Consider the following 22501-nt stretch of genomic DNA (forward strand, 5'->3'; position numbering starts at 1 on the left):
TCATTTTTACGGGGACTATTTCCAATAAATCTCTTAAAAGAATCCATTATAAGAGACATCCTGATAGGACCGTGAATTTAGGTTAGGTTAGGTTAGGTTTGGGCGGCTGTCGGACTATAGTCCGACACACTTAGACCTCAATGGGTCCGTTGTGATACCGCATGATCTCGTTTCTTCCTTCTCTAGGGTCCCGTTTTTAGTAGTTTCGGCTTGTGTTAAGCTGATCAGCATGTCTTCCACCCGGAAGATTTAATAAAGGCATTTATGCTTTTGAGATTAATCTCCGATATTTCGGTAAGATCGTCGATAAAGGGGCTTCCTAAGTGTTTCAGTCTGAGTCTGCATAGGGCTGGGCAGAAGCAGAGAAGGTGTTCTACCGTTTCCACTTCTTCCTCATCCCTACAGCTTCTGCAGAAATCATTTTGCGGGGCTTTTAGCCTGCCTGCATGCGCGCCAACAAGCCAGTGGCCTGTAAGAGCTCGGATCAACATGCCACACTCTGTGCGGCTGAGCTTGAGTAACTCCGAGGTTTTCTTGTTGTTTATCACAGGCCATGTCTGGTGAGAGATGCGACACTGTGGTGCGTTTTGCCAATGGGTGTTGGCTAGTGTGTTGAAGTGGTTTTTTATGTTTAGCTTGCAAGTAGCCATGGGCATACCGACATTTTCCTCTCCTGGTAGGAGAGGCTTGGTGGTGCCCTGCCTGGCTAATTCGTCCGCTATGCAGTTGCCTACGATGTCCCGGTGACCCGGAACCCATATTAGGCTGATAGTAAACTGATTTGCCATCTCGTGGAGAGATCTGCGACAGTCTGCTATTGTACGAGAATTGGTGTTTGTCGAGTAGATCGACTTTATAGCCGCTTGGCTGTCACTATATATGTTTAGGTGTCCTCTCTGGAGGCTAAGGTTCCTTAAACAGGTTAGTGCTTCTTTTATAGCGTGGACCTCCGCCTGAAAGACGCTACAGTGGTTCGGGAGCCTGAATGACTTCCTGATATCTAATTGTTCGGAGTATACACCTCCGCCGACGTGTCCTTCTAATTTGGAGCCATCTGTATAGAAACAGATTGCGTCCGTCGTGCCCGGTCAGCCCGGTCGGCCCTGTTCCCAATCCTCTCTATCAGGAATCAGGGCCTCAAAGGGTGTGTGACTATATTCAATAGATTTGCATAGATCCGTGATCTTCGGAATCGATTTATCATTTTGGAGAATTTTAGCATGGCCATCAAACTGCCCTGTGTCCCTCAGTCGAATACATGCCGATTTGGCCCTTTCCATGCCTGCTAAGTCCAGGCTAGGGAGGTTCAAGATCGCATTCAGCGCTTCATTCGGGGTGGTTCGAAGGGCTCCACTAATACACAAAGCCGCCATTCGCTGTACTTTGTTTAGAGGAGTCCACCACAGAGCCACTCCGTACAGTAGGATTGGCTTGACTACCGCTGTGTATATCCAGTTAACTATTCTTGGGGACATGCCCCATCTTAGCCCGATTGCTTTTTTACAGGAGTAAAGTGCAATGGTCGCTTTTTTGGTTCTCTCTTGGTTGTTTAAGCCCCATTTGAGGCGTTTATCTAGTACTAACCCCATGTACCTGGCGTGATCGCTAAAGGAGAGATTACAATTGTTTAAAATGGGTGGGTTAAGTTGAGGAATTTTGTACCTATTCGTAAATAGAACAAGTTCTGTTTTCGAGGGATTTACCCCGAGTCCGTTCGCTATCGTCCATTCCGATAGCATTTTAAGTTTAGCGGTCATAAGATCGCAAAGTGTTTGTGGATATTTTCCATTAAAGATGATGGCGACGTCGTCTGCGTATGCCACGACCTTACAGCCTCCTCCCTCCAGAATCCGCAGTAGTTTATTTACTGCGATATTCCACAAGAGGGGTGATAGTACACCTCCTTGCGGGGTGCCTCTGTTCACTAGTCTAGTCTGGGTTGAGGTCCCTAGTGTGGCTGTGACCATTCTGCTTATCAGCAATTTATGGATTAGCCTCACCATTGGCGGCTCAACCCCTAGTTCTGTGAGAGATTCTGTTATAGCGGTGGGAAGCACGTTATTGAAGGCTCCCTCTATATCCAGGAAGGCGATCAGTGTGTATTCCTTGATGTTGAGTGATTTCTCGATGCTGTTTACCACCAAGTGTAGCGCCGATTCGGTTGACTTACCTTTGGTGTAAGCGTGTTGCGCTTCTGATATTTGTGTCGGGTCTACGGTGACCCTTATGTGTAGGCTTATCATTCTTTCAAAGCTCTTAAGCAGGAATGATGTTAGGCTTATTGGCCTAAAATCCTTTGCTGTGGTGTGAGTGGCCTTCCCTGCCTTGGGAATGAAAACCACCTTTGTTTCTTGCCATGCTGTTGGTAGTTCTCCTACCGCCAGGATGGATTGGAAGATTTTTTTCAACCAGTTTATGGCTATTTGTCCTGCTTGCTGTATGTGAGCCGGTGTTATCCCGTCCGGTCCCGGCGATTTGTATGGTTTCAAACTACGAATGGACCATTTCATGTTGCGGTCTGATAGGAGTGGATCTATTTCGATTACCTCTCCTGTTCCTCTTTCAGGTGGATGACCTGCTTGTTGGCTCCCCGGGAAGTGAGCGTCTAGGAGCAGGTCCAAGGACTCTTTACTGGAGTCTGACCATGATCCATCTGCTTTTTTTAAGATAGCCCAAAGGCGCGGCTGTCTTAGAGAGTATTTTCCTGAGCCTTGCGGCATCAGTTGTTTTTTCTATGTCAGAGCAGAAGGTCTGCCATGCCGTTCGTTTTGCTCTTCTAATGGCCTTTTTGTAAGAGGCTAGTTCAAACTTGTAGTTCAGCCAATTGGTGTCCTCATTTCCCGCCTTTGCTCTGTTAAACAGGCATCTGCAGTTGGTTCTGAGGATAGATAGTTGTTGGGTCCACCAGGGGGGTTTTTTCCTTCCCCTTGGTTTCTCTGTGGGGCATGCCACTTTGAAGGTAGTGTTGCATGCCTCTGTGAATTTGTATACTGTTTCGTCCAGCTCCTGTGGGTTTGTGATGCTTTCTGACGGTTCCATGGGGATGATATTTGTCAGAACTCCTTTGTACCTGTGCCAGTCGGCTCGTCTGGGGTTAGCGAAGCTGACCGGCAGGGGCGAATCAAGGGACAATACAGTTTCTATGAATCTATGGTCCGAAAAGGAGTGCTCGTCAGAGACTGCCTAGTTTTTGACTGCGCCTACGAGTGAATCTGATACCAAAGTTAGATCTATGATCGTTTGGCAAGCTTTATTTATGAGTGTAGGGACATTGCCCCTATTGCATTAGAATAGGTTCGAATTTAGAATAAAATCAAAAAGATACTCACCTCTGTCGTTGTTGTTTGGGCAACCCCACTGGGTGTGATGGGCGTTGACGTCACAGCCTATTACCAATCCGTACTTGAGCTTTTCGCATTCCTCTGCTAGTCCTCTGACCAGCGCATCTGGGGGGTTTTTCTTCTCAAAGGCCAAATAGGCCGATTGAACCCTTATAGAGCCACTCTGCAGCTCCAGGCTTACTGCGGTGTTGTCTCCGTTGCTGTAATTGCGAAGTAGAAATATACTAAGATGCCTTTTGGCTAATATGCAGGTTCGAATTTTACCTTCTTTTGGGTCAAGCATAAGCTTGTATTCTTTTGATCCTAGTCCAGCAACCTTGCCTCCTACCACCCAAGGTTCCTGTACGAGGACTAGGTCGGCTCCGCCTTCTGTCAGGCGAAGCAGAAGTGCAGCAGACGCTGCTTTACTGTGGTGAAGGTTTATTTGTAGAAGTCTTAGTGACATCTACAGCTTCAACCTCCACCACAGTGACGTCGGCCTCCTCTGTGTCGCTGAGGTCCACGTCCTCGATTGCCGGTCCGAGCGCACGCATCTCTCTGCTTAGCGACGAATCAATAGAGTAGCCGTCCTCCGGCCCACCAGGTGCCTCCAACTCCTCAGCAAGCACCTGCTCGGCTGGGTTGCCGGCAGAGCTGCTAGCGGCGTTGGAGTCGCCCTTATACACTTTGATGTGTATCGCACTGAACCCGAAGTTCAGCACTCCACGAGCAGTCTCGATCGGAGCTACTGACTCCTTGTTCAGGACCAAAACCGCCTGGTTGACATCCCCTTCATGCTCCTGCACCTTGACGACTTTCCAGTCCTTCGTGGGGAGGTGCGGGTTGCATTGTTGCAACATGAAGAAGATGTCCTCCGGCGTCTTGATCGCTGCTGGAATCCAGATCCTGGCTCGAAGTCTACTGGGGACATCGCACCAGTCAAGCGCAACGATGTTTGCCCTTTCATATACCTCGCCGAGCTTGCTCGTCGCCTCTTTGTACATATCAGCCGACCGCTGACTGTCGCATGCTACCACCTTGACGCTGCCCTGGTACCAGCCCGCGTCCATGCAACAGGGCGAGGTGCCTGGCTTCTCTCGTACCATGCGCAGGCAAATGAGGGAAAGGTGGGACTCCACTGCCTTCCACTTGTTTCTGGGGATCCTGCCCTCCGGATTTCCCCTGTCAATCAGGCCGAGTAGTACACGATTCTTCGTGATTTCGGCGAAAGAGACCGATGGCTGGATCTTTGATCTCTTCGCCGATGGCCCGGGTAGTTCGAGGGATCGCTGCCTTTTCGCCTGAGTCGCCTCTTGAGTGGGCTTTTCCTGCCCGTAGTTTGGGAGCACCTTCCTTGCCCACTCTACCTTCTTTAGCCATTCAGGCGAAGGCGTGGCAACGGTGCTCCTGGTGTGTGAGCGCAGAGTGTGGGCGGCAGTCCCCCTTTCTGCGTATGTATATTTTGCACCAGCGGGTGGCCCGAGCGTCTTGGCAGTGCCTACCGTTGCTTTCGGCGCAGATGCGCACGTCGCGGAGGCGTTTGCGGTTGGCTTTCTGCCACCCATCATCCCCAGTTTGGGATGCGGCCCTTTCTGGGCCGTGCTGGTATGGAAGGTGGAACCAGTGTTCGTCTTATCCATGGGTTTTTTAAGAGTACCCGTCTCTATGTTTTTTGTCTTTTTTTCTTCTGTTTTTTGATCCATAATTAGGTCCCACGAGTTGCGGAGAAGGGGAAAAGTCCGCCCGGGCAGAGATCCGCGATGCCCGGGTAAGGCGATAGTTAGAACAGGGAGTCGCCATGTCCCTGAGCACACCGTTTGAGACTGGGCTATTTTTGATCCGGGCCCCCAGCCAGGCTGACTCTTGGCACGGTCCGTACTTCACCGTAGTCCGGAGTGAGATGTTGTTTGGGAGGGGAGTTGGGTAGGTGTTGTGTTGGGAGTGGGTTTGTGTAAAGCAACTATTTAGATGCGGCTGAACACTCGCATCGTCGGTATTGCTTCGTTGCAAAATACCCGCTGGCTGTCCGGGAATGTTTATTTACTGGGGTTTCCGTCCACGGTACCGTGTTTGACTTATCCCACCAGCTTATTCACAGTCCGCTATCCGCAACCTGCGACCCGCTCGGTTGCCCCAGCTAGACGACTTTGGAACCATCTCACAAGTTCCTCAGCCGAGACCGTGAATTTCTTTTTACTAAATTTTAAACACATGCATCACCATTGCTATATATTTCATAATTGTTGTTTAACAGTTAACAGTTCCAGCAGGCATAAACCCCAGCTTCTTAACAACAACTTGTTTGTTGAATTAAATTATTTAATAAACATCAAAGTGGAAGTTTTTTCTTGTGTGTTCTACAATTCGTAAAAAAATTGGGTAGTTGAGTTAAACTTCTTCCAATATCTATATCGATATTGTTTGTTGATAAATACTTGATTAAAAAATTCCTTTTAATTTCAACACGAACAAGAACTGTGTGATACTTATTGAGTGGTGTTAGTATTTCTTCAAGACTCGTGTATGCAATATCTCTAGCTGACCAATCCAATCCGTTTACGTTCTGCTGGTTAAGGTGCTGCTGCTCAAGAGCTCCATTATTTAATTCTTTTAAATTATATGGCGGTTTGAAATGGAAAAAATTAGGTATAACAGTTCCAGCAGGCATAAGCCCCAGCTCCTTAACAAAAACTTGTTTGTTGTTGCCAAAAACATATTGAAAACCTACTATAATGCTTGAATTACGATCGACTGTGTTCATCATTGGTTCAGATTTTTTAATCAACTGAGGGTGTGCTTGCTAGGGCTTTCTCCTTTATATACCGGTAAGACTAAAACATATTTACAGGTTATTTAAAGTAGTCTTATCTGATGGACATGTGTGTAACTAAAAGAAATAAAACTTCTTGAAAGAAACAGGACCACGAAGTCATTTTTGGATTCGAGTATTATGTTGTTCATAACTTAAAATTGAAATGTGACCACGCTTTAATCGAACATTAAAAAATCGTGTATGGAAAATTTTTAGTATGCAGGGTAAATATAAGTGGATTCATAACATCAATTATATCGTAAATCAAAACAATAATTATTATCACCGAACAATTAAAATGAAGCCTATAGATGTGTGCACGAAAAATGAAGAGTTTATTTTCAAATCAGTATATAATAAACCAAAAATATTTCCAAAACATAAATTTTTGTTGTTAAAATAAGAAAATACAAAGGAGAATTTATGAAGGGATACGAACCTAATTGGACCACAGAAGTTTTTAAAGTTTTAAAAGTCAAGTCTACAAACCCCGTAACATATGAAATACAAGATTATATGGGTACCCCTATTAATGGATCATTTTATGAAGAGGAACTTCAAAAAGTGAAAGACAAAAATGCTTTCCTAGTAGAGAAAATACTAAAAAGGAAAAATAATCAAGTGCTTGTAAAATGGAGAGGTGTCGATTCCAGCCACATCTCATGAATATCTGTAAATGACCTGCTAAAGTAAGTCGTAGTTAAGGGAATCCATCACTGCATCGGCAACAGTTGCAAGCTGGGCCAGGGTTGTGCTTTCGAGCAGACCTACGATTACAGCACGCGCTGGAGGTGATAAACGCTTGATCCAGTAGAGGCGTACAACCGATGACTAGGACGACCGTAACATAGTTGAATTCCTGTCGCAAGTCTGTGGGGGCGCACCATCTCTGATTCGGCAAGTTTTGACAAAATTGCTTGCTTGAGGGTTGAGTACGGGTTTGTTTGTGGTGGGTTGTTGACAAGATCGTGCACTTGATCCAGGTTTTTGGGGATCATACTGGGATCAGCATACGCAATTACTGCTGCGTATTTCTCCTGCTCTTTGCGTGCACCGAGACCTTGCAACATTTCGATGTTGGTGATGGAATGTAGTTGAGGGAAGGGCATCTTGGCAAATACCGAGTTCACAGCACTCGCATCAGGAATTTGCAGTGGTTCCTGCGCGTCGACGAAGTCTTCGTTATCCGGCATTTTTTGAGGTTATGTTGAAGTTCTGAGTAAGTCGAGGTGCGTTTGCTTTGATTGCAGATGTTCGAATCGTCTGTGGTCACCAATTATGGTTTGTCTTCAAACCAAGGTAAGTCCTGCACTTAAGTTAAACACAGAACTTGGATGCTTAGATTAGGTTAGGTTAGGTTAGGTTTGGGCGGCTGTCGGACTATATTCCGACACACTTAGACCTCAATGGGTCCGTTGTGATACCGCATGATCTCGCTTCTTCCTTCTCTAGGGTCCCGTTTCTAGTAGTTTCAGCCTGTGTTAAGCTGATCAGCATGTCTTCCACCCGGAAGATTTAATAAAGGCACTTATGCTTTTGAGATTAATCTCCGATATTTCGGTAAGATCGTCGATGAAGGGGCTTCCCAAGTGTTTCAGTCTGAGTCTGCATAGGGCTGGGCAGAAGCAGAGAAGGTGTTCTACCGTTTCCACTTCTTCCTCATCCCTACAGCTTCTGCAGAAATCATTTTGCGGGGCTTTTAGCCTGCCGGCATGTGCGCCAACAAGCCAGTGGCCTGTAAGAGCTCGGATCAACATGCCACACTCTGTGCGGCTGAGTTTGAGTAACTCCGAGGTTTTTTTGTTGTTTATCACAGGCCATGTCTGGTGAGTTTTGCCAATGGGTGTTGGCTAGTGTGTTGAAGTGTTTTTTTATGTTTAGCTTGCAAGTAGTCATGGGCATACCGACATTTTCCTCTCCTGGTAGGAGAGGCTTGGTGGTGCCCTGCCTGGCCAATTCGTCCGCTATGCAGTTGCCTACGATGTCTCGGTGAACCGGAACCCATATTAGGCTGATAGTAAACTGATTTGCCATCTCGTGGAGAGATCTGCGACAGTCTGCTATTGTACGGGAGTTGGTGTTTGTCGAGTAGATCGACTTAATAGCCGCTTGGCTGTCACTATATATGTTTAGGTGTCCTCTCTGGAGGCTAAGGTTCCCTAAACAGGTTAGTGCTTCTTTTATAGCGTGGACCTCCGCCTGAAAGACGCTACAGTGGTCCGGGAGCCTGAATGACTTCCTGATATCTAATTGTTCGGAGTATACACCTCCGCCGACGTGTCCTTCTAATTTGGAGCCATCTGTATAGAAACAGATTGCGTCCGTCGTGCCCGGTCGGCCCTGTTCCCATTCCTCTCTATCAGGAATCAGGGCCTCAAAGGGTGTGTGACTATATTCAATAGATTTGCATAGATCCGTGATCTTTGGAATCGATTTATCATGCTGGAGAATTTTAGCATGGCCATCAAATTGGGCTTTCCACTGCCCTGTGTCCCTCAGTCGAATACCTGCCGATTTGGCCCTTTCCATGCCTGCTAAGTCCAGGCTAGGGAGGTTCAAGATCGCATTCAGCGCTTCATTCGGGGTGGTTCGAAGGGCTCCACTAATACACAAAGCCGCCATTCGTTGTACTTTGTTTAGAGGAGTCAGTATGCATTGTTTGTGCAAGGCGGTCCACCACAGAGCCACTCCGTACAGTAGGATTGGCTTGACTACCGCTGTGTATATCCAGTTAACTATTCTTGGGGACATGCCCCATCTTAGCCCGATTGCTTTTTTACAGGAGTAAAGTGCAATGGTCGCTTTTTTGGTTCTCTCTTGGTTGTTTAAGCCCCATTTAAGGCGTTTATCTAGTACTAACCCCAAGTACCTGGCGTGATCGCTAAAGGAGAGATTACAATTGCTTAAAATGGGTGGGTTGAGTTGTGGAATTTTGTATCTATTTGTAAATAGAACAAGTTCTGTTTTCGAGGGATTTACCCCGAGTCCGTTCGCTATCGTCCATTCCGATAGTATTTTAAGTTTACCGGTCATAAGATCGCAAAGTGTTTGTGGATATTTTCCATTAAAGATGATGGCGACGTCGTCTGCGTATGCCACGACCTTACATCCTCCTCCCTCCAGAATCCGCAGTAGTTTATTTACTGCGATATTCCACAAGAGGGGTGATAGTACACCTCCTTGCGGGGTGCCTCTGTTCACTAGTCTAGTCTGGGTTGAGGTCCCTAGTGTGGCTGTGACCATTCTGCTTATCAGCAATTTATGGATTAGCCTCACCATTGGCGGCTCAACCCCTAGTTCTGTGAGAGATTCTGTTATAGCGGTGGGAAGCACGTTATTGAAGGCTCCCTCTATATCCTGGAAGGCGATCAGTGTGTATTCCTCGATGTTGAGTGATTTCTCGATGCTGTTTACCACCAAGTGTAGCGCCGATTCGGTTGACTTACCTTTGGTGTAAGCGTGTTGTGCTTTTGATATTTGTGTCGGGGATACGGTGGCCCTTATGTGTAGGCTTATCATTCCTTCAAAGCTCTTAAGCAGGAATGATGTTAGGCTTATTGGCCTAAAATCCTTTGCTGTGGTGTGAGTGGCCTTCCCTGCTTTGGGAATGAAAACCACCTTTGTTTCTTGCCATGCTGTTGGTAGTTCTCCAACCGCCAGGATGGATTGGAAGATTTTTTTCAACCAGTTTATGGCTATTTGTCCTGCTTGCTGGATGTGAGCCGGTGTTATCCCGTCCGGTCCCGGCGATTTGTATGGTTTCAAACTATGAATGGACCATTTCATGTTGCGGTCTGATAGGAATGGATCTATTTCGATTACCTCTCCTGTTCCTCTTTCAGGTGGATGACCTGCTTGTTGGCTCCCCGGGAAGTGAGCGTCTAGGAGCAGGTCCAAGGACTCTTTACTGGAGTCTGACCATGATCCATCTGCTTTTTGAAGATAGCCCAAAGGCGCGGCTGTCTTAGAGAGTATTTTCCTGAGCCTTGCGGCATCAGTTGTTTTTTCTATGTCAGAGCAGAAGGTCTGCCATGCCGTTCGTTTTGCTCTTCTAATGGCCTTTTTGTAAGAGGCTAGTTCAAACTTGTAGTTCAGCCAATGGGTGTCCTCATTTCCCGCCTTTGCTCTGTTAAACAGGCATCTGCAGTTGGTTCTGAGGATAGATAGTTGTTGGGTCCACCAGGGGGGTTTTTTCCTTCCCCTTGGTTTCTCTGTGGGGCATGCCACTTTGAAGGTAGTGTTGCATGCCTCTGTGAATTTGTATACTGTTTCGTCCAGCTCCTGTGGGTTTGTGATGCTTTCTGACGGTTCCATGGGGAGGATATTTGTCAGAACTCCTTTGTACCTGTGCCAGTCGGCTCGTCTGGGGTTAGCGAAGCTGACCGGCAGGGGCGAATCAAGGGACAATACAGTTTCTATGAATCTATGGTCCGAAAAGGAGTGCTCGTCTGAGACTGCCTAGTTTTTGACTGCGCCTACGAGTGAATCTGATACCAAAGTTAGATCTATGATCGCTTGGCAAGCTTTATTTATGAGTGTAGGGACATTGCCCCTATTGCATTAGAATTGGTTCGAATTTAGAATAAAATCAAAAAGATACTCACCTCTGTCGTTGTTGTTTGGGCAACCCCACTGGGTGTGATGGGCGTTGACGTCACAGCCTATTAACAATCCGTACTTGAGCTTTTCGCATTCCTCTGCTAGTCCTCTGACCAGCGCATCTGGGGGGTTTTCCTTCTCAAAGGCCAAATAGGCCGATTGAACCCTTATAGAGCCACTCTGCAGCTCCAGGCTTACTGCGGTGTTGTCTCCGTTGCTGTAATTGCGAAGTAGAAATATACTAAGATGCCTTTTGGCTAATATGCAGGTTCGAATTTTACCTTCTTTGGGGTCAAGCATAAGCTTGTATTCCTTTGTTCCTAGTCCAGCAACCTTGCCTCCTACCACCCAAGGTTCCTGTACGAGGACTAGGTCGGCTCCGCCTTCTGTCAGGCGAAGCAGAATTGCAGCAGACGCTGCTTTACTGTGGTGAAGGTTTATTTGTAGAAGTCTTAGTGACATCTACAGCTTCAACCTCCACCACAGTGACGTCGGCCTCCTCTGTGTCGCTGAGGTCCACGTCCTCGATTGCCGGTCCGAGCGCACGCATCTCTCTGCTTAGCGACGAATCGGTAGAGTAGCCGTCCTCCGGCCCACCAGGTGCCTCCAACTCCTCAGCAAGCACCTGCTCGGCTGGGTTGCCGGCAGAGCTGCTAGCGGCGTTGGAGTCGCCCTTATACACTTTGATGTGTATCGCACTGAACCCGAAGTTCAGCACTCCACGAGCAGTCTCGATCGGAGCTACTGACTCCTTGTTCAGGACCAAAACCGCCTGGTTGACATCCCCTTCGTGCTCCTGCACCTTGACGACTTTCCAGTCCTTCGTGGGGAGGTGCGGGTTGCATTGTTGCAACATGAAGAAGATGTCCTCCGGCGTCTTGATCGCTGCTGGAATCCAGATCCTGGCTCGGGGTCTACTGGGGACATCGCACCAGTCAAGCGCAACGATGTTTGCCCTTTCGTATACCTCGCCGAGTTTGCTCGTCGCCTCTTTGTACATATCAGCCGACCGCTGACTGTCGCATGCTACCACCTTGACGATGCCCTGGTACCAGCCCGCGTCCATGCAACAGGGCGAGGTGCCTGGCTTCTCTCGTACCATGCGCAGGCAAATGAGGGAAAGGTGGGACTCCACTGCCTTCCACTTGTTTCTGGGGATCCTGCCCTCCGGATTTCCCCTGTCAATCAGGCCGAGTAGTACACGATTCTTCGTGATTTCGGCGAAAGAGACCGATGGCTGGATCTTAGATCTCTTCGCCGATGGCCCGGGTAGTTCGAGGGATCGCTGCCTTTTCGCCTGAGTCGCCTCTTGAGTGGGCTTTTCCTGCCCGTAGTTTGGGAGCACCTTCCTTGCCCACTCTACCTTCTTTAGCCATTCAGGCGAAGGCGTGGCAACGGTGCTCCTGGTGTGTGAGCGCAGAGTGTGGGCGACAGTCCGCCTTTCTGCGTACGTATATTTTGCACCAGCGGGTGGCCCGAGCGCCTTGGCAGTGCCTACCGTTGCTTTCGGCGCAGATGCGCACGTCGCGGAGGCGTTTGCGGTTGGCTTTCTGCCACCCATCATCCCCAGTTTGGGATGCGGCCCTTTCTGGGCCGTGCTGGTATGGAAGGTGGAACCAGTGTTCGTCTTATCCATGGGTTTTTTAAGAGTACCCGTCTCTATGTTTTTTGTCTTTTTTTCTTCTGTTTTTTGATCCATAATTAGGTCCCACGAGTTGCGGAGAAGGGGACTGTTTATTTACTGGGGTTTCCGTCCACGGTACCGTGTTTGACTTATCCCACCAGCTTATTCACAGTTGACCTCGAGAGAGGTCGTCCGCTATCCGCAACCTGCGACCCGCTCGGTTGCCCCAGCTAGGCGACTTTGGAACCATCTCACAAGTTCCTCCTTTTACTAAATTTTAAACACATGCATCACCATTGCTATATATTTCATAATTGTTGTTTAACAGTTAACAGTTCCAGCAGGCATAAACCCCAGCTTCTTAACAACAACTTGTTTGTTGAATTAAATTACTTAATAAACATCAAAGTGGAAGTTTTTTCTTGTGTGTTCTACAACTCGTAAAAAAATTGGGTAGTTGAGTTAAACTTCTTCCAATATCTATATCGATATTGTTTGTTGATAAATACTGATTAAAAAATTCCTTTTAATTTCACCACGAACAAGAACTGTGTGATACTTTTTGAGTGGTGTTAGTATTTCTTCAAGACTCGTGTATGCAATATCTCTAGCTGACCAATCCAATCCGTTTACGTTCTGCTGGTTAAGGTGCTGCTGCTCAAGAGCTCCATTATTTAATTCTTTTAAGTTATATGGCGGTTTGAAATGGAAAAAATTAGGTATAACAGTTCCAGCAGGCATAAGCCCCAGCTCCTTAACAAAAACTTGTTTGTTGTTGCCAAAAACATATTGAAAACCTACTATAATGCTTGAATTACGATCGACTGTGTTCATCATTGGTTCAGATTTTTTAATCAACTGAGGGTGTGCTTGCTAGGGCTTTCTCCTTTATATACAGGTAAGACTAAAACATATTTACAGGTTATTTAAAGAAGTCTTATCTGATGGACATGTGTGTAACTAAAAAAAATAAAACTTCTCGAAAGAAACAGGACCACGAAGTCATTTTTGGATTCGAGTATTATGTTGTTCATAACTTAAAATTGAAATGTGACCACGCTTTAATCGAATATATCCAAAAATATAAATTTTTATTGATTAGAATAAGTAAATACAAGGGAGCATTTATGAAGGGATACGAACCTAATTGGACCACAGAAGTTTTTAAAGTTTTAAAAGTCAAGTCTACATACCCCGTAACATATAAAATACAAGATTATATGGGTACCCCTATTAATGGATCATTTTATGAAAAGGAACTTCAAAAAGTGACAGACAAAAATGCTTTCCTAGTAGAGAAAATACTAAAAAGGAAAAATAATCAAGTGCTTGTAAAATGGAGCGGTTTCGATTTCAGCCATATCTCATGGATATCTGTAAATGACCTGCTAAAGTAATAAAACGGCACAATAACAAGTTTAATTTTTTATCTTTTTATTTACAAATTTTTATTCTTATAATATAGGTATATAAACATTTATTTAATAATGGGTTTAATTTTGGTTACTATTTAATATATGTTCAATAGTATAATGACCATGGGACAATGTATTACAATTATCTGGTAAAATACATCTCTTATCATCCTTATAATTAAGACTTATTTTGTTCATAATTTCAGTATAGGGGATGTGCGACCTATTTCGAATAAGTCGCTGGGATCCATAAAATGTTTTTTATATTTTATAAATTCTATATAATCTTCATGATTCAGTTTTTTAATAACTGATTTCTTAACTCCTTTAATTTTTTTATATATTCGTTTTCGTTTCCTTCTTCATCAACTAAACAAGAGTATGCCTTAGCCTTAAGTCCAGCAAAAGAAGTCATAACCCTACCTGCATGTTCATCCTTAATTTTTCCAGGTTCCCTATTATTAGCTTGAACTATATTAAGATGGTTGTCTTGTTTGTAATTTGAGGTATCGAATCGTTCGGGATTTTCTTTTATAGTTTTGTAAAAGTCTTCCTCTGAAGTGAAGTAAATGAATCTGTATTCATATAAATTATTTTCGAAGAAGGACTTTTAAGTAATAGAAAATTATAACAAAATTCATACATTAACCATTTAGATAATTCTAAAACAGCAACTCCTATGTATATTGGCTTATAATACATAATTTTTGATGGTGTTGTTTCAATCGCTACAAGATCTTGCCCTAAATATCTCAACGCTATGGAAGTCATGTCTAGCTATGCGTTGCTGACGACGAATTTTTTTTTTTTTTTTATATATTGTTGAACGTTGATGCACTAAGAGCAGTACAAACAAGTGGCCCAAACGACACCAAGCACGTGCTTGTTACGCGCGGGGCCATTTTTATTTCGGGCAAATACGGTTCGCGAGGAAGGTACATAGAACAAATAAAGACAGGACAAAACATAGATCAACAAGATTAAAGCAAATGAGCTAAGATTTTAGTTTTAATGCAGGGATAGAAGTTGAGGAACAAATTAAATGATATAGGTTGTTATAATTATCAGAAAGAACGCGAAAGGGCTCATGCTGACTAAAATTAGACGAACATCGTGGCAAGTTGATAGGATGGTAGTTTCGCATTAGTCTAACAGGAACATTGAAACTTAGGCGGCTTACCAAATCTACAGAATATCGCCTCTGATAAGATTATTCATAAAAATAGTACCAAGCATAATTCAACGGCTTACTAGACTAGGCAAATTAATTAATAGCAATCTACTCGAGTAAGAAGGCAACCTGACGTTTTGATCCCAGTTCAAACCACGTAAGCCAAAAAGAAGAAATTCTTTCTGTACGGACTCTATACGGTCAATGTGCACTTGATACTGAGGACTCCAAACGGAAGAACAGTATTCTAAATTAGGTCGGACAAGTGAGGTAAATAATAATTTGGTAGTGTATGGATCATCAAATTGTTTAGACCAACGCTTTATAAACCCAAGAACACTCATAGCTTTATTTACAGTAGAGGTTATGTGTGAGTCAAATTTAAGTTTAGGATCTAGGAGAACACCTAAATCGTTTACTTAGTATATTCGGTCCAAGGACATGTTCTGAAGAGAGTAACTCATGAACGTTGGCGTACCCCTATAAAAAGTCATAACGTTGCATTTAAGATAATTTAAATTCAAAAGGTTGTACTGACACCATTCCTGGAATCTATTTATGTCTGACTGCAAGCAGAAACCAGATTTAATATTATTATATGAAAAACAAAGCTTAACATCATCAGCATACATTAGTACACGAGAGTGATTTACGATAGAAGGAAGATCATTTATAAACAAAGTAAACAGCAAAGGGCCTAAATGACTGCCCTGAGGCACTCCAGATGTCACGTTGATCATCTTGGAAACAGCGTTTTTGAATAAAACCCTCTGAGATCTAACATTCAAATAACTTGAAATCCAAGTTAACAGATTATTCGGAAACCCAAGCTGATCTAATTTGAATAAAAGAAGAGAGTGGTTAACAGAGTCAAAGGCTTTACTAAAATCTGTATATATAACGTCCGTCTGCAATTTTTTGTTAAATCCATCTAGTACAAAAGATGTCAATTCGAGCAGGTTAGTGGTGGTCGATCTACGCTTAAAAAAACCATGTTGACACGGCGATACTAAAGAGGAGCACAAATGTTGCAACTGAGAGGTAGTAATGCGTTCAAATGTTTTAGGAATTGCAGACAATTTGGAGATTCCTCTATAGTTCTGAACATTAACCTTCGCACCCTTTTTGTGGAGTGGAATAATAAAAGAATCTTTCCAGATAGTAGGAAAAACAGATGATGAGATAGACAAATTAAAAAGTTTTAGAATGGGTTTACAAATAGTTCGGGCACAAAACTTAAGAACACACCCAGGGAGTCCATCTGGCCCCGGAGAATAGGTTGGCGTTATAGTTTCTAAATCACTTAAGAGAGAACTCTCGGTGATTACAGGAGAAAAAATACAATTTGCCCTGTTTAAGTGATTAGGGTAGCTAGAATTAGACCATGAAACAGAACTATAAGTAGATTGGAAGAATTCAGCAAATAAATCTGCAATTTCGGGATCCGTAGATGCCTCAATAGAGTTTAATCGTACGGATGATGGCAATGCTGAAGACTTTCGCTTAGCATTGACAAAGTTATAAAATTGCCTCGGATCCTTTGAAAATTCAAATTTACATCGGTTCAAATACATGGAGTAGCAATGACTGTTAAGTACACTAAAATTAGTACGAGCCACCACATATCTTGAAAAATCGGATGGCCTACCCGACTTTTTGTACTTTTTATAGAAGTTTGTTTTTAAGTTTCTAAGTCTTTGCAACTGATTGGTAAACCAAGGTGGCCTGTCTAACTTAGGAGAAAATCTGTCAGGAACACATTCACTGAAAAAAGAGTTTATGACACTATAAAATAGTTCCGAAGCACTTTCAATATCCAAGCAATTATATAAATTTGTCCAGTTATATTGTGAACTCAAGTTGTTGGGTTTACTAAAGTCACATTTACGAAAGCAGGAGCGGTCTTTTTGCGTTTAGGTGACCCTTCTGACATTTTTTTATTATCAAGGTCCGCCTTAAACTCTTTAAAATTAGCAACTACGCTCATAAGCTTATCAAAAAGTTTCATAAAACGATCATTGGTCAGCGCAACATAGCCATCCAAATCACGGTCTATTTCAACGCAAGAGGCACAAGTCCACGAGAAACCAACACGCAGATCAATAAAATCTTTAACTCTGCCAACAAGTCCAGTACATTTTGGATGAATGACTGTATTGCAGAGACTACAGTAAATAAAAACATCATTAGGTGACGATCCAAACTGACAATCTTTCTTGGAACAAAAAGAGCCATTTTTAAGTATTTAAATTTAAGAAAAAAAGTTGTTTATAAAACCAAAGAATCAAAAGAATTATAAATACCTCACTTAATTTGACACTGGGATCAAACAATAAAAATGTAGACACACAAAAAAACAAAAGGATAAGAGCGCGAAGAGACTGCGAAAGCGAGAGAGCGCGACAGAGTGGCTGTCGACTGAGCGTGGCTTGCGAAACACAAACAAAATATACACGACAACAGTTGCGACGACAAGAAACGGGAGAGAGATTACAAGAGAGAGAGATTACAGATTATGGGAAACAACAACAAAAGCTACTGAAACAAATGCACCGCAGCGTACAAAAGTTAAAATAACAAAATGCACAGGTTAAAAACAGAGTTAGGTTTTGTTAAAATTGCTACAATAAAATAGACAATTAAACACAAACAGACGATTTAAAACACAAGCACGGCTGGTTATGTTGGACTAAGACACAAAGCAAGGCACCAGTAACACAGATATTAATGACAAAATGACAAAAATCACAGAGCACAAGATAAACACAACCGGTCACAAGCGGCGCTAAGCGATATTTTGTCTTGATTTATAATGTTTTACTAATACTATATTTCTTTGCTTGGTGATATTTTCCATTGTTTTACCGTATACTGCATTATTCATTAACTTAAAAAATTTTTTTTCAAAAACATTTTTGGCTAGTTTTTTTGATCAGTGTTTAAATCAATATAAGGCTTTAACCATCATGATTGTGTAAAAGACAACCCTATGTATTTTATTTACAATTAAACCATGTTGTATACAAAGTTGAAGCTGTTTTAAATGGATAATGTATTCGCTTTTATTCGTGAAATCATCTATAAGTTTTTTCTGTTTACCTCCTGGAGGAACTTTGTTTTCTGGACAGAAAGGTAAGTAGTTATGTGAGTCATGCCGATCAGTAGGGTATTCTAAATTAACTTCTAATATATATCCTACATTTCCCTCAACAGAAATATTTTTATAATCGAACGATTCTAATTGATCATTACTTAAAAATTTAATTCCTGAAAGTGGTAAGGGTTGACTCATTGCCCAACCATATAAATTATTTGCATTAATGTAGCTCAGAAAGTTATTTGGTTTACTTGAATCAAAGTTAGTTATGTATTTATTATTAGCTATATAAATTCTTTGGGTACATTGAGTTAACTCACCTCGTATCGCTCTTTTTAAAATATTGTACGTGTCTCCGTCGCTGATAAGTTCTAAATGTACATTAGTATACTTGAGCATAGCATCCCAAGATAACATTGGTGCTCTGGTCTAGCTTATACATTTTATGACAAATTTTTCTAAAATTTTCGAAAACATCGGTCAGAACTAAAACATCACTTTCTAAATAAAGTTTTTTATAATCTTTTATAGTATTATAATTGAAAGTTTTCCAAACCTTTTGGGCAAAATTGTAATCATCTATACTACAGTTTTCTTCGCTGAAAGAATTGTAAAAACTATCAATGTCAGGAAGCTGGGTATCCTCAAATTTTTTAAAACAACCTAAATAGTCGTAAGAAAAAAACACCCTTCCTACGCACTTGCTTAAATTTTTCTCCCTGAAATTTAGTACTTAGAATTCCATGTAGCTCGATAGTTTTTCTAAGCTCGAATTTAAAAATCTATTCGAATCGATGTATCTTATTTTATATCTATTTGTGCATTTATTTTAATTGTCTGCGTTAGCGCTATATAAAGCTCGTTATTACAGGGTATGGGGCTTAAGTCTCCTTCTAATTCAGTAATGAATAAATGTAAGTTAAGTCCTTCCCAAGGAGCCACGCATGTCCCTGGGAAGGACCGACTTATACCTAGCCATTCCAATATATTGGTGTCGTCTTGAAGTGTTCTCCCTCGGGTGACCTCTCGTTCAACATTATAATTGTCTTTATTTAATATTGTTAAGCTATCCAGTTAAGTCTGCTTGCCGGTCCAATTAGTTCTGTCTTCCATTCGCTGCTCCGACACCCGCCAGAGCTCTGTGATTGACCGTCCCGGCGTCGACGTCGGCGTCAGCGTCAGCGGCCGGCTAAGGTTTTGCCGACCTTGCAGTTCTCACCGTGCTCCACTTGCACGGTGAGCGGTCAGCGTTCCCGTGCCAGGCCGGCGGATGTCGCTGTGTTGAATCGGCACGGGGTGCGGGGGGCAGGTAGGTCGGTGCCCGGCCGGCGCATGTTGCCATGCTGAGTCGGCATCGCGGCGGGGGGAAGGTGAAGTCGGCCGGTCAGCCCTCTCCTATTTATTAGACGGGCGGCCAGCCCTCTGTTGTTAACTTTTCCCCTTCTGAAAATCTGCGTCCCGCAGATCAGCAACTCTTCACGGGGGCCGCACCGGTGGAGTGCGCCTCCAGTTCGACGATTCCTCGATGCGTTGGAATGCCTTTGGTGGAGGTTATTTTTCTCCATACGATGTATAGTAACAAGGCGACAACGAGGGTCATCACTGCTTCTGTTAGGATTGAGAATAGAAAATTGTTAGATATTGTCGACAGCTTTCTTAAATTCTGCAGGCTAAAATCATGAACATATTGACGGGCTGCCAGCCCTTTGTTGTTAACTTGTATTTCATATTTAGATAAGTTATGAAATACTACAGGAAAGAATTTTTAATTTTTTTAATAATTTTTACTTTGGCTTACAATTTTTATAAATGGGACCCATGTATTTTCCAGAAAATTGATTAAAATATTTGTCCAGGTCGTCAGCGTTGATTTCCTTTTCACAGGCACAGCAGTTGCCTTCCTGTTCATGGATTGTGCTAGCAATCGGGTATTTGGGGGTCGACCAGTACATGTAAAACAAGCTCGTGGTATTTTCCTTGAGTGATTTGCAGAATTTTTGTATGCAGTCAGCGCCTATAAAATTATACAAAATTTGATTTAGTTTTTAAAATAGTAATAAATTAATTTTTTGTTTTTTTTTACATAAATTCATATGTCCACAATTCGTTAAGATCAGGATTATATTTATGTGCTATATAAAATGATACCGCACATGCAGTATGCCTCTGCACTTTCGTTGTTGACGAAGTTGAAGACGAATTTAGGCATGTTCTATAGTTTTCAAAAACAGCCTCAATATCGGCATATATCACCACCGGAGGAGATAATTTTTTGTGAAAGCCCTTGAATGAAGTTGTAGTATTTGGTTCAGGGTAAAACGAGGCGACTCTTCCGCATTCAAGTTTGTTGTGGGTAGTGTTGTTGACTGTGAAAAACTGTAGACAGTTATTACAAAAATGTCCTCTATTTGGCCTTGGAATGCTGTGAGTAGCATAATCTTTTTACACTTGCAATGTAAGCGTAATGCATACTTTCTTGGTTTACGTTATTTACTCCCAATATATTTATGTGGTTAGTTCGAATAAATTTAGTTCTAAACGTTGGACCGATATTTTTGTCACTATCAGCATCGATCTCATAAATATTTATACTAAAATCTTTATTATTTTTCTCGAAATGAATAATCCAAATCCAATTTATTCGTGATTGGAAACTCGATTCCTGAAAAATGCAATCTAATTCCGTCATATACAATTATTTCGTTATTAATATAATTGGGGTAAGTTGTGGGCTTTGTCATTTTCTCTCTCGTGAATACTTTTTATACCCGTTACTCGTAGAGTAAAAGGGTATACTACAATAGATTCGTCGGAAAGTATGTAACAGGCAGAAGGAAGCGTTTCCGACCCCACAAAGTATATATATTCTTGATCAGGATCACTAGCCGAGTCGATCTAGCCATGTCCGTCTGTCCGTCTGTCCGTCTGTCTGTCCGTCCGGATGAACGCTGAGATCTCGGAAACTATGGGAGCTAGGCTATTGAGATTTGGCGTGCAGATTCCTGAGCTTCTAACGCAGCGCAAGTTTGTTTCGGCACAGTGCCACGCCCACTCTAACGCCCACAAACCGCCCAAAACTGTGGCTCCTACAGTTTTGATGCTAGAATAAAAATTTTAACTGAAATGTATTGTTCTTATCAATACCTATCGATTGACCCAAAAAAAAGTTTGCCACGCCCACTTTAACGCCCACAAACCGCGAAAACCCGTGACGCCCACAATTTGTATGCTAGATAAAAAATTTTAACTGAAATGTATTGGTCTCGTCGATACCTATCGATTGATCTAAAAAATTTTGCCACGGCCACTCTAACGCCCATAACGCTTAAATCTGTATACCGGCGGTAGGTGGCGCATTTTAATCTCGCTTTGCTGCTTGCATATCTCCATATAGCTGAGTAACGGGTATCTGATAGTCGAGGTACTCGACTATAGCGTTCTTCCTTGTTTTGCTTTGCTGTTGTAAAGGTAGCACTCTCATGAGTTTTATTAGCTATGAATGCCAGTATGCATCATTTGAAAAAAAATACGTCAGTATTCTGTACGTTTATAAGTGCATTTCGGGCTCTTATATTCTTCGGGGCCTATATGTATCCGCTAGCAGGAATGTTTTCTAGCTTGATTATATTTTTTTTTTATTGCCCAACCAGAGTTTTTTTCTTGAAACTCACTGCTCGATGCTAATAAGCTATCTACTGCCATATTTAATTCATCGATAATGTTTTCATTTTGGTATACAGATTTATATGCAGTCCCAAAATGTTTTGTTGTTTCAATAGTAACTCCTTCGTCTGTTTGTTTAATATAGGTACCATAAACTCTTAGGTTATTTAATGGCTCTATATTCTATCATGCAATGCTTTATAATATCAATTATATTTTTTTTTGGCAATGCTGATAAAAATCTTTTAAGTCAATAGTGTTTTGGAATATACTATTGATTCGATATGATTTTACAGGAAAAATAGTTTATAAGTTAAGAAGAATTATATTTGCATTATTTTTTACTTCTCTGGCTGATGCATTTTTATGCTTATCGGTCAATATGTGTTGACGTTCCCTTGATGCAAGATATTTATCACCACAAGTAGGGTATAAAAGTTCTAATTTTAAATCCTTTTTATTTTCGCTAATTCTACCTCTTTTTTTTTTGGTTGAGTTCTTGAGAAAATTATACCATTGCAAAGGGTTTGAAAAATGCTTTCTAATGATACCAATTTTTTTTTTTATTTTCTTTTATTAAGGGTTTATACTAATTACGGTATCGGCGGTCATCGTCGTTTTTTGCCTTTTTCAGTCGATTAGTGGGAATAAAGTTGTAGTATTTGGTTCAGGATAAAACGAGGCCACTTTTCTGCATTCAAGTTTGTTGTGGGTAGTGTTGTTGACTGTGAAAAACTGTAGACAGTTATCACAAAAATCTAAGATTAACCAACTGGGGATACTATAAAAATCTCCTCAAC

General features: G+C 42.4%; 1 protein-coding gene across 1 annotated transcript; it reads right to left on the minus strand.

Moving 5' to 3' along the window:
- Positions 1 to 224: 224 nt before the first annotated feature.
- LOC139355069 (uncharacterized) lies at positions 225 to 11797 on the minus strand. The gene is made up of 4 exons (XM_070999375.1): positions 11699 to 11797; positions 11477 to 11551; positions 8326 to 9606; positions 225 to 947 (listed from the first exon to the last, which is right to left on the minus strand). Exons 1-4 carry the CDS (start codon positions 11795 to 11797, stop codon positions 225 to 227), a joined length of 2178 nt encoding a protein of 725 aa, XP_070855476.1.
- Between the last annotated feature and the right edge of the window lie 10704 nt (positions 11798 to 22501).

The sequence above is a fragment of the Drosophila suzukii genome, unplaced genomic scaffold (assembly GCF_043229965.1).
Source record: "Drosophila suzukii unplaced genomic scaffold, CBGP_Dsuzu_IsoJpt1.0 scf_7, whole genome shotgun sequence".
NCBI lineage: Eukaryota > Metazoa > Arthropoda > Insecta > Diptera > Drosophilidae > Drosophila > Drosophila suzukii.